Source organism: Schistosoma haematobium, chromosome 2 (assembly GCF_000699445.3).
Source record: "Schistosoma haematobium chromosome 2, whole genome shotgun sequence".
In the NCBI taxonomy this organism is placed as follows: Eukaryota; Metazoa; Platyhelminthes; class Trematoda; order Strigeidida; family Schistosomatidae; genus Schistosoma; species Schistosoma haematobium.
Window position 1 is genome coordinate 45,189,814 of NC_067197.1, and position 12,959 is coordinate 45,202,772.

General features: G+C 38.9%; 1 protein-coding gene across 2 annotated transcripts in view; it reads left to right on the forward strand.

Moving 5' to 3' along the window:
• The first annotated feature begins 333 nt into the window (after positions 1-333).
• The window catches only part of ZMYND8_1 (Protein kinase C-binding protein 1), a 65,006-nt gene continuing 52,380 nt past the window's right edge, over positions 334-12,959 (forward strand). The window contains exons 1-4 of one of the 2 annotated variants that reach the window (XM_051215351.1): positions 334-374; positions 4,638-4,757; positions 7,687-7,766; positions 9,721-9,802. In XM_051215351.1, the coding sequence (XP_051068564.1) occupies positions 4,649-4,757; positions 7,687-7,766; positions 9,721-9,802 (271 nt within the window). In that variant the 5' untranslated portion in view covers positions 334-374; positions 4,638-4,648. Of the gene's footprint in view, positions 4,758-7,686; positions 7,767-9,720; positions 9,803-12,959 lie in introns of both variants that reach the window. The other variant, XM_051215350.1, reaches the window with a different exon arrangement.

A 12,959-nucleotide genomic window follows, 5' to 3' on the forward strand; every position in this document is an offset into this window, starting at 1 on the left:
GGTCTTAACATCCATATCAGATCCCAAGAAGGCAGACTAGTCAGACATGCATCAGTGAAAATTCTAAGAGCCCGTAGCCGTTCCCAAATATCAGGATGCAAGTTCTACCGAACCAGATCGTCGAGAAGTTGCTACGTGAAGGGATGTAGAGAGGTAGAATTTACGCTCACTTGTGAGCACAACACGTTAATCCGTTTGATTAGGATGTTAAAACACAAAATCGAAATCTTAAATATCAAGTAAGTCATATGCTCATTATTAAAAACATCCTACCTTTTAAATAACTTCTTTGTTTATTTTTGTAGGTCATCAAGGTTATATTTGGTTAGACATCTTCGAATTCACGCTCAGTAGTGATTCCTTTGCATTTAACTGTGAGTTAGGGGTTACATCTCACGTTGAATTTCAGGTCACTAACAATCGAATGATATATTGCCAGGCCATGATCTAATTTACAGTCAGTTTAACGCAATTCTGATCATGCCTTAGCTTAGAATGTTGGTGTAAAGTATCAGGTGTCGTGTGTGGTAGTAATAGAATCATAATATAATAAAATATTGATTATATAATTAACCGCCATTAGTATACGACCAAGTTCGAACGCTTCTGTATTTTTCATGTGGTCTGAAATGTGTCCACAGTATACAACTATGCGAGTAAACTTAAGTGGACTATAATTATAGTCATATGTGACTAAGAGAACACCTAATATAGTCGATGGAGTTGGGGTTTTAGATATTCAGATGGTATATTTAGTGGGCTGGACGTCAAAATTGTTTGATGTTAGTTATTGAGTGTTGGTCAAAAGCTTACTATTATCTTGTATCCTACATGAATCACTTACATGTCTTAACGTGCGATTTTAAAACATGATTACGTGAAATTACGTGTACAGTATTTATGGCTATTGACTCAGGTAGCAGTCGTGTCTTGAAATGCAATTCCGAAAGGTAGATATCCTATTTAGATGGAAAGTTGACGATTTATCGACATCTCAAACATAGAGCGCCAAACGGGTGAAATATCGCATTATTTCCCCATGAAAGGCAAATAAAGAGACTTCATGCTGCGTATCCTCTAATTTTTTTTTAGCAGAATATCCCCTTTATTGGTTGTTTGTGAGGTTTCAGTTAATGTCGGTTGAAAAAATTTGAAAATCCAGTGCTTTGTTATGTTCGACTTCGTACCTTTTCTCAAGTGTATCTCTGTGTAGAGATGTTTGTGAAAGTGTGTTTCCGTTTGTATTAGGATTCGACTATCTTATGTTCGTTTATATTAAGCTGTTTTATCTCATTCACAACTCCGCATTTGTATTACTGATTTTTTAAGACATATAACATCATGTTTCTTATATAACAACGGTCAGCGTCCAAACATATACTCCAGGGCGAGCGGCAGTCTTCTACCGAGCCTCCCCAACGTTGACTAATGGCAATATAGTCTATCTGAACCCATTGTTGTTTTGGTGCAGGGCGTCTCCATGTTAGTCGATGTCTCTCCTTATGCTTAAAATTAGTGTTTGCTAAAAATAAACGATTGTCTGAGCACAGTTGCTGCAGACGATCACCATTATCTGTTCGCTGAGTCGAAATACTAAAATACCCACCTAAATGTCTTTTTGTTTGGTTTAAGCTACCCACGTGCTACGAGTACTATGTCTGAGCGTTTGGCTTTCTGAAGAAGTTCAGACAGCTTTCTGTAAAATTCATCTTTCACTTCATCCAGACTGCAGTCAGTGGGAGCGTATGCAGAAACGACGAAAAGGCAACGATGTTTGCCCCTATCCTTCCGAGTTCTTATGGAGCCGTTTAGCCGAACAGCACATAAACAACTGTTGACGGGGATCTACTTTAACAGTGCTTGTTCCGCCCTCATGCTTAGTGCTATGTCCACATCTGCCAGTTCACGAGAACTGGCCGTCGGGTCACCAGATACACGGAGGGTGTATCTCGTTGGCTCTCCGTTTTGCCGAGGTTAGGTCAAGTGAATGACCACACTGGGATCCTGTATGCATGTTTCGGAGACAGCATACATCAATGATACGAGATTCTAGGTTTTTAGCCAGGAAAGCCTACTGACTGATTTGACATAGGGTGCGTACGTTGGAGGCTCCAATGTGTAGTTTGGAGCGAGGTTTCAGTAGACCTGGGACAGTATTTTGCGCACTAGAATCGTTGGCTATGGTGACACTTGAGTTGATAGTTGAAGTAGCGGGAATAATAGACATTGTGGGAGGAAATTGTTTAAGAATACAGTGATCTTGAGTACTTTTTTGTGGTTAATTTTTATTTTAGCTTCGTACTTGTTGAGACCTTACCGCTGGAGACCGAAACTCATGAGGTCGACCCTTTCTAACCCCACCACTTTGTGGGAAGGCAGCATCGCTGTTATGCTGGCTGGCTGAAGGAAACACCTTACTGACAGTCAGCAGTACGGCTTTGCCCTCAGACCTTGGGTTTGCTGCTTTTTGTCTGACCGTCATTCGACCGACCTGTCAGGCATGGTAGGACATTGAGGAACGAATGTTTTAGATAGTATAGCTCGATTGCTTCATTGCGATAGACAAGCACGACTACCACGTCAAGGTATCAGCAACGGTCGGCGACCATAACACGTTAAAAACACTGGTTCTTGTCCGTTAAATTCAGTGGTACTTAAGTATTTATTCACTGTATGAATCTATCCAGCCATCAATGTTTGTCTTGAGAAATCACAACGGACGTATTAAATGTTAGTTTGGTACAAAACCAAGTCTCATGTTAGGTATAATTTCTCGTATAGGCTTCACTGACACTGCCAAATGAGCGTTTCCAGTAAGAATAAACTCAGCTCATTTTCAGTGGTTTCTAAGCATTTGCATGGTAGTAATTTAATGACCGTAAATGAGTAAATAGTGCCTCTCAGTAACTGTATATATTTGTGTCCGACTATAAAAAGCATATATTGTATGAATGTTGTTACTGATACTTAACTGCCTAAAACTTGACTGGATAAGCAAAACGTATACTAATGACCCACAGGTTGTTAACTAGGTCCCTAAATAAAACTTCACTAATCGAGACTGTTCAGTTTAAGTATGCTAGGTACTTTGAAACGATCGTCTCAGTTCCTGTACATATTTAGTGACTACTCGGTCTTTTAGTATATTGTAAATTTAATACAGCAATCAGGCTCAGATTTTCTGTTCCCAGCTCTGTATTTCATGATTTGGCGTGGTCCATTGATACTCTTAGGGTACCTAAACTAAAATAGACAAAACAGCGTTAAAATCTACTACCTGATTCTGGAAGATGGACTACATTATTAATTAGGTTTTTGATAGCCTTGAGATTTGTTCGTCTGGGAAATTCACTACTCTTCATTTTGTTTTCGTAATATATCGAGTCAGTTTTATGGAGCCTGGGTATCTGGCCCATAACTATATATTTTATACCGTTACAAAATCAATGCTCCCATTATGTTAGACTTTATTACTGTTTTACACCGTATAATTTTAATCAAATATAAAGACTAAGATTTTTGCTACAGTTTGCATACTGTTTGTCTCCTGATAGTTCTTTATGATTTTAATTCCTACGTCAGTGAAAAATCGTAACCGAATGTTATCCGGATTGCATACTATTGAAAGTTTTGATTCCCACACTTCAACATCATTGATCTCATAATTTCAATTAAGTCAGTCATAAGCAGCATACGACCTAGTACATTGGTTGAAGTTCTCACACTATGTTAGCACACCGAGGTAAAACTATCAGAACACATGCCAGAATAATTGAATTAGTAATATTGACTCAGCTACACGTCTAATCAGTTCAGATGGCAGATATCAAGTGGCAGTGTTTAATTTTATTATGCTAGATTATGAGAAACACTTATTATATGGATGCTAATTAGAATTACTGTGTTAACAGGATAGGGTCCTGATGATTTCACTCTCAGTCTTGGGTCCCTAAATGCCCTGGTACGGTTGAGGGTGGGGTGAGTTAGCACTCCCTCTCGACATACTCCCAGATAGTCACGTGTATACAGCCACTGACAAGGAAGTCCTGCTCATTGCTTTCTCGACAAGGGGGTGTTGTTTACGAAATTGAGAGAACGAAAAGCAAATGCCCGGCGCTCTAACCGGGTTAGTGGACACGGAGAATCCAATTAGTGGAATTGGAAAACCCTGATTTTAAACCAATGGTGCACATGGGCTCCAGTATCCTGAAGGAACAAATGGCGTATAAACCAATCATTGGTCACCGGTTACCATGTGACTGCATCTCCTCAGGTTGCTCCACTACCTTTAAGTCAATGGCTCCGAGTGTGGCCTCCTAAGAAAATCACCTGGTTCGGTCTGGGCACCTGGACAGTATCCCAGCCGACACACAAATCAAGTGACTTGTGTGGAGTATATCTACTTGGTGCCTCCTTGCACCAATATTTATTTAAGTAAATAATAAATAAACAAACCAATGACCCACTTATTTACATTCATGTCCCTAAACTAATCTTTTCTCATTACTTGAGACTGTTTAATTGAAATGTGCTAGTTATTTCAAGATGGTTATCCATCTTAATTAATATACATGTTTGATAATTGTAAATTGAAAAGAAACTCTTTGCTTATCACTGTTTTTTTAAAAAAATAATAGAATGATTGTTAATGGATCTTTCATTTCAACATTTAATGGATAATCAAAATATACTGAATACTGAATCAACCATGACAAACAAGTTAAATATCTCACATATGTCATCACTTCCATCAATACGTAAGTACTAGATTAATATTTATTATCTTCAGGTTTTTATTCTGTTTATTCTTTATGTTCAAAAAACTTATCAATCATGTTTACTAGAATGTTATAGACTAGTTGGGCTACTGTGGCAGCTTATTTACTTGATCCTTAAGTTTATTGAACCATAGTTTTCAATTTGTTTCAGGGGAAAATAAATAAATAATAATAATAATGAAAATATAATTGACAGATTGGAGCATGAGGAAGATCTCATGTTTGTTCATTAATTATAAGGGTGAGACTACAATTTATGAATGAATCAATCAGATATAAGATAACAGGTCTCGGGTTTTGGTGTGAAATTTATGCATCTTTTTGTCTAAATAGAGTTTTGGCATTATAACTGATGTCAGTTTGTGATGAAAACCTAAAATCTATTTCCTAACCTTAACCATCAACTGTAAATCATAATTCTAATTCCTCACACATTGGTTTATAATCTTCATTTAGTCTTAGTTATTATGTGGACACTCAAGTTCACTCTAGTATTACTCAAAGATCGTCTATAAATTATAGTCTCACCGTTATTGTAGTTAAAATGAGATGTCATATTTTTATTCACTAGTCAGCAGCCCCCAAGTGCCCTGGTACGGTTGTGGGTGGGGAGAGTCCGCTCTCTCTCTCTCTCTCTCTCTCTCGAAATGCTCTCACATGGCCACGCGTATATAGCCTCTGCCAGGGAAGTCCTACTCACTGCTTTCTCGACAAGGGTATGTTGTTTACGAAGTTGAGAAGACGAAAAGTGAATGTCCGGCGCTTTAACTGGGTTGGCGGACATGACGAGTCCACTTAGGGGAGTTGGAAAACCCTGATTTTAAACCAATGATGCACATGGGCTCCAGTATCCTGAAGGAACAAATGGCGTATGAACCAATTATTGGTCACCGGCTACCATGTGACTGCATCTCCTTACGATGCTCCACTGCCTTGTGGGTCAGACCTTTAGGTGGAAGGCTCTGGATGTGACCCTCTAAGAAAACCACCTGCTTCGGTTTGGGCGACCGGGCAGTATCAAAGCCCTCACACATATCGAATGAGATTATTTGGTGCCTCCTTGTACCAATATCATTATGTTCAAATAATAATAATAATAATAATAATAATAATAATAATAATAATAATAATAATAATACTAATACTAATACTAATAATAATAATAATAATAATAATACTACTAATAATAATAATAGTCAGCAGACCAATACATAGTATTTTGAAGAATTAGTAGTAGATAAAACACAATTATTATTTCTTTTTTGAAATCATACTTAGTGTATTATTCTACTGCACACCAGATCATATTCTTTGGTGAGCAATTTTCATGGAATATATTAGGTGAATGAATATTCAATAATTTTATTCATTCATTTATTTAAACACATTAACTTTGGTACAAGGAGGCACCAAGTAGATATACTCCACGCAAGTCACTTGATTTGTGCGTCGGCTGGGATACTGTCCAGGTGCCCAGACCGAACCAGGTGATTTTCTTAGGAGGCCACACTCGGAACCATCGACTTAAAGGTCTGATCCACAAGGCAGTGGAGCAACGTTAGGAGATGCAGTTTCATGGTAGCCAGTGACCAATAATTGGCTTATACGCCATTTGTTCCTTCAGGATACTGGAGCCCGTGTGCACCACTGATTCGGAATCAGCGTTTACTAACTCCCTTAGATGGATCCTCTCTGTCCACCAACCCATTTAAGGTGCCCGACATTCGTTTTTCGTCCTCAATTTCGTAAGCATCAGTAATGCTGAGAGGAGGTAGTGAATAGGACTTCCTTGGTAGTGGTTGTATGCACGTGGCCACTTGAAAGCATTTCAAGAGGGAGAGGTGACTCTCCTCACTGTCAGCTGCACCAGGGCATTTGGGAGCATATTCAATAATCTTTTTCTTCCATTTACTTATGTTAATATTTAGATTGCTGGTTCATCCTGCTCTGTTGTTTAGTTGTATAAGTGTACACATTGAAAGCAGTTGTTAAATTTTTTCCCATAAAGTTTTCATTTTTGTTTCAGTGTTTCAAATGAAATTCCTGAAAAAGGTGCTACTGAGGTATTTGCTGAATAATAATAATAATACTGTATTTTTGATCGAGATCATGAAGCGATTGATTTTAGACCACCATTGAAAACCTGGAACCACTTGACAGCCGTTTCGTACTATTGTAGGAATCTTCAGCAGTGTGTATCCACGATTTCGCCTGCGGGATTCGAACCTGAGTCTTTCGGTCTCTCACGCAAACGCCTAACCTCGAGACCACTGTTCAAGCATCCAACTATGTTAATGTCTAACCTCAACCAATCCACGGTTCATGATCTCAATCAAAAACATAATAATTTCCACAACTCTATACTGATAACAATAATAATGTATATGATTTACCATGAAAGAATTAAGCCTAATAACGAGTTCTTCAGTCAGTCAGCTACGTCGTAGGACCAGGCGCATATGTACCATAACTCATTAGCACGACTAGTTCTTACTTTCACCAACCTACAAAATCCATATCTTCCATTCTCTTATGTTTTAACTGACTTATTTATTTTGATACTTGGTATGTTATTGAGCAGTTATCAGCTGGCTACATAATATCATTCATTGGTCATCAGTATTCTATTCGTTCATTCACTCATTCATCCATTAATTCCTAAGAAAAAGTAACCGTATATTACAACTTGAATACTAATTATAATTCCATGTAATCGATTGGCGACTAAGTTATACGATCCAGTTACAAAATTCAAAGTATACATATAGCTGAGTTAAATGGTCTATTGTATAATGTATTATTCACTTCATAATTTCTTCCCATAAACTTTCCTAAAAAACTTTTGTTTTTTTCCACCACCATACAATCCAACTGAAAACAAAATTATTCGTTTCACTCTAAATTTCAGCTGAAGTATCATCACCACCATCGTCGGGGAAACGTCGCTCTATATTGTATGCTATTTCTAGATTGAAACAAATGAAAATGGTAAATATCCAAGTATCATTTTTAATTTTAATAGTTGAGATCATGAGTTAATTGAAGCTAAACCACCATGGAAAACCTGGAAGCACTGGACGGTTGTTTCGTCCTAGTATGGGACTCCTCAACAGTGCGTATCCACGATCCCGCCTCGCGAGATCCGAACCCAAGACCTATCGATTTCACGCGCAAACGCTTAACCACTAGACCACTGAGCTAGCCGGTATCCAATGGTGTTAATGTACAACTTCAACCAATCAACGAAACTGAGCGACACATCCACCATTGTCATCATTGAGTTATTATCTCACAACGGACCCGGTGAACCACTGACTGTTTATTAACTTGGATAACATTTTTGAGTCATTTATTCCTTAGTTTAAGACTGCTCGATAATTTTTGTCCAGTACTTGGTGAACTGTGAAAGACAAAATTCTTTCGTTTGATGCCAATGTAACAATAGCATGAGAATGTTTAAGATTCTTTTTTGCTTTCTGTAAGTATTTGTCCAGATTGATTTACGTATGTCTATAAGTTGACAGTAGGGTGAGAAGTATTTGTACTAACTAACATCAGTATTATTATTCAATCTTCTGAGTTGATCGGGTGATAAAATCTCGAAATACATGGAAAAAAGCCGTATAATGTTTACTTGCCTTCATGAGCAGTCGTGCATCCTAAATATTTTCCTGCCAACCATTGGGCTAGAATACATCTGTTCATTTCACCCTTTAAGTTGCGAATGAAAGATTAGGGTAATAATAATTAAAAATCAGTCTATATGCTCCATGTATTTACTGTTTATCTTCCGCTTTGCTTTGAAAGTTGTCATTTATAGAAGCATTGTGCTTACGTAAACTTGTTTCGTGTTTGAACTAGTTAGACCTAAGCCTAGCTTATGAGGCTATCAGAGACGTGTCATTTTTAATCTTATCGATAACTTGTATGTGTTTCTGTATAATTAAATTTCTTGAATGTGCTCTTCTAAATATGAACGTCTTTGTACGAATATCCGCTTACCTACTTACATTTCAACTGCTTAGGTTTCGGATTACTGTTACTCATTCACTTGCATATACATTCGCTCATTCATAAATTAATTCTCTCGTTTCGTTGGCTACTGTTTAGGATGTTCATTCGGTTCGCTTATAATATATCAATCTTAAGTAAAACTTTGTTTTGGACTATCGAAGTAATGGTGGTTATGTCGATTTTCTACGATTTCTATAACAGTAATGACTCAGAGGAACTCTATTAAATGCTGAGAATATATATATGTGGTTCTTTAAAACCCTCTATCGTTTGGTTATTTCAATAATGACACAATTCTAGAGTTATACTAAAAAATCATCTGCCACATAATATTAACTTATTAATGTCGCTTTTTACTGATACCTAGAATTTATATTTGCGTAGTTTTGTTTCTGTATTTATTTATTTAAAAACACAAATATTGGTACAAGGAGGCACCAAATACATATGCGTCACATAAGCCACTTGATTTATGTGTGAGCTGTGATACTACCCGGGTGCCCAAACCAATGCAGGTGGTTTTCTTAAGGGACCACACCTGGAGGCTTCGATCTAAAGGTCTAATCCACTAGGCAGTGGAGCGACGTAAGGAGATGGAGTCTCATAGTAGCCGGCGGCCAACAATTGTTTCATACGCCATTTGTTCCTTCAGGATACTGGAGCCCATGTGCACCATTGATTTGGAATCAGGGTTTTCCAACTCCCCTAGTGGACTCACCATGTCCACCAATCCGGTATCAGAGTTTTCCAAATCGCCTAGGTGGACTCTCTGTGTCCGTGTTTAGTCTATGATTTCACAACCTGTAGTATTTAAATTGGTAAGCTTTAAAATTTTATTTATAATCCAAAACATTTACCTTAAAAATTGGTTTGATTTAGATAAGAATGTATATATTTAAGTGTTTCATTAATACTTATATTTCACTAGGCTCGACAAGAAATGCATCTTGAATCCAATGTTTCTTCTGATAATATTGATATTACACCTCCCTTAGCAAATACACAATCAGGTAAGTAAACAATGTTGTTGTTGTTGCTTTGTTTTTTAAAAAAAATGCAAATATTAGACTATTTGTTACTGTATGACTTTGTTATTGAATCATTTAAAACTTCAGTTTTATTGATTAGTGTAATGGAGTGAAATGTTATTCGTAGCCAGGATTATAAACTATCTATCAGTGTTCGAAGGTTCATCTTTGAACGATAACATTTTGAATATCTAATGGTATTTTCTCGAGGCAATAGGATACCCCATGGTAATAAATGCTAACAAGTTTAAAATTTATAGTTTAGGGAGTTTTGTGGTTTGGCTTTAAAAAGCTTACTCTAAGTTTATTTATCTATTTAAACACATAAACATTGGTACAATGAGTCACCAAATAGATATACTCCACATAAATCATTCGATTTATATGAGGGTTGGGATACTGTCCAGGTACCCAAATCGAAGCCAGTGGTTTTCTTAGGGAGTCACACTCGGAGCCTTCGACCTAAACATCTAATCCATAGGGCACTGGAGCAACGTGAGAAGATTCAATTCCATGGTAGCCGGTGACCAACGATAGGTTCATACGTCATTTGTTCCTTCAGGATACTGGAGCCCATGTGCATCGTAGGTCTGGAATGAGGGTTTTCCAATTCCCCTAGGTGGATCCTCCATACCCACCAACCCGGTTAGAGCTCCGGACATTCGCTGAATTTCTTAAACAACAGTGATGTGGCGAGGAGGTAGTGGGTAGGACTTCCCTGACAGTGGCAGTGTGCACGTGGCCATTTGAGAGCATTTTGAGATAGAGCTAAATCTCCTCACTCTGGCTCGTACCAGGGCGTTTGGGGGCAAAAATATGGAACGCTTCACGATTTTGCTTGTCATCCTTGCTCAGGGGCCATGTCAATCATCTATGTATCGTTCCAATTTTAGTTTTTATTTATTTTAACACATAGATATTGGTACAAGGAGGCACCAAATACATATGAACCACACAAATTTCATTCGATATGTGTGAGGGCTGTGATACTGCCCGGTTGCCCAAACCGAAACAGGTGGTTTTCTTAGGGGGCCACTCCCCGAGCCTTCGACCTGAAGGTTTGATCCACAAGGCAGTAGAGCATCATAAGGAGGTGCAGTCTCATGGAAGCCGGTGACCAACAGTCGGTTCATCCGCCATTTGTCCCTGTAGGATACTGGAGCCCATGTGCACCATTGGTTTGGAATCCGGTTAAAGCGCCGGACATTCACTTTTCGTCTTCTCAACTTCGTAAACAACATACCCTTGTCGAGAAAGCAGTGAGTAGGACTTCCCTGGCAGAGGCTATATACGCGTGGCCATGTGAGAGCATTTCGAGAGGGAGAGCTGACTCTCCCCACTCTCGGCCGTACCGTCGAAGCGAGTACCGTCCAGGAACTATATAAGCTAACTAGAGAAATTCGATCATCATTGTATGGGTTGCTGAGCATAAAGCTCATGATTAATAAAGTTATTAATAACCATTTTCCTATTTGGAATATCAATCATGTGTTTGTAAATTATATAATAATCTGTTTCGAATTTAATAAGGGTTCAGTGGTTTAAGGAAGCGAAGACGGAGGTTGATTATGAATACAGTGGTCTTGAGTGCTGTTAGAGGTATGAGGGCGGTTATCACTTCGCGGTTACCCACACCGTGGAAGGGTTCTTCTGGAGGTACCTGTAAAGGAAATTGGATTAGAGGTGGTCTTAGTGACCTGGGAGCGTGACGGCAGTGTCCAAGGGACAACTGCTTGAGGTCGGCCACACACGACCATTTTATGGGTAATTTTTGTGTTAGCTCCGTACTTGTTGAGACCTTACCGCTGGAGACGGATATCCGTGGGATAAGGCGAGGTGTGCATTTTTAGGGTCGACTTTTTCTAACCCCACCCCTCCTTGTGGGAAGGCAGCATCGCTTTCATGCTGGTTGTCTGAAGGAAACACCTTACTGCTGTCACACCTCTGTACATTCAGCAGTACGACTTCGCCCTCAGACCTTGGGTTTGTTGCTTTTATTCTTACCGCTCTTCAACCGACCTGTCTGACATGGTAGCACCTTGAGAAACGGTTGTTCCAGCCATTATAGCTCGATTGGTTCATCACGATTAGCAAGCACGACCACCACGTCAAGGCAGCAACTACTTTTATGAATCCGGTGTCCATCTTGTTGTGTTAATGAGGTATGGCAACTTGGACCGATGCATATATGTGCCTGGTCCTACGTTGTAGTTGACTGACTGACTCAGTGGTTTAAGGGGTTAGTACTCAATATTTATTCTTTTTTTTTCTTACGAATTTAAACCATGTTGTGCGTATGTTGAATCTATTCTCATTAGACTACTGCCTTAATAACTGTAAATATCAGTGTAACAATGGTTAACTCAATGACAAATACCAATAATGTTTGCTTTCTTTCGGTTCAGTGGTAGTTGTAGCAGTTTCCAAGTGCCCTGGTACGGCCGAGAGTGGGGAGAGTCCGGTCTCCCTCACGAAATGCTCTCACATGGCCACGCGTATATAGCTTCTGCGAGCGAAGTCCTACTCACTGCTTTCTCGTAGCGGGGGTGTTGTTTACAAAATTAAAAGGACGGAAAGCGAATATCCGGAGCTCTAACCGGTTTAGTAGACACGAAGAATCCACCTAGGGGAGTTGAAAAACCCTGATTCCAAATCAATGGTGCACATGGGCTCCAGGATCTTGAAGGAACAAATGGCGTACGAACCAATTATTGGTCACCGGCTACCATGGGACTGCATCTCCTTACGATGCTCCACTGCCTTGTGGATCAGACCTTTAAGTGGAAGGCTCTGGATGTGACCCCCTAGGAAAACCACCTGCTTCAGTTCGGGCACCCGAGCAGTATCACAGCCCTCACACAAATCAAATGACTAGTGTGGCGCATATGTATTTGGTACCCCTTTTTACCAATATTTATGTGTTCAAATAAATAAATAAATAAATAGGTACTGTTTAGTCCAACTCTCAGTAAATCACCATTTAGAATGCTTTTGCTAAATATAGTCCAAATAATTAGGAAAGGTGGAATTATTATTATTTGTTTATTTAAACACGTTAACATTGGTACCAGAAGTCACCAAATAGATATGCACCACATAAATCATTTGATTTGTGTGGGGGCTGGAATACTGCTGAGAT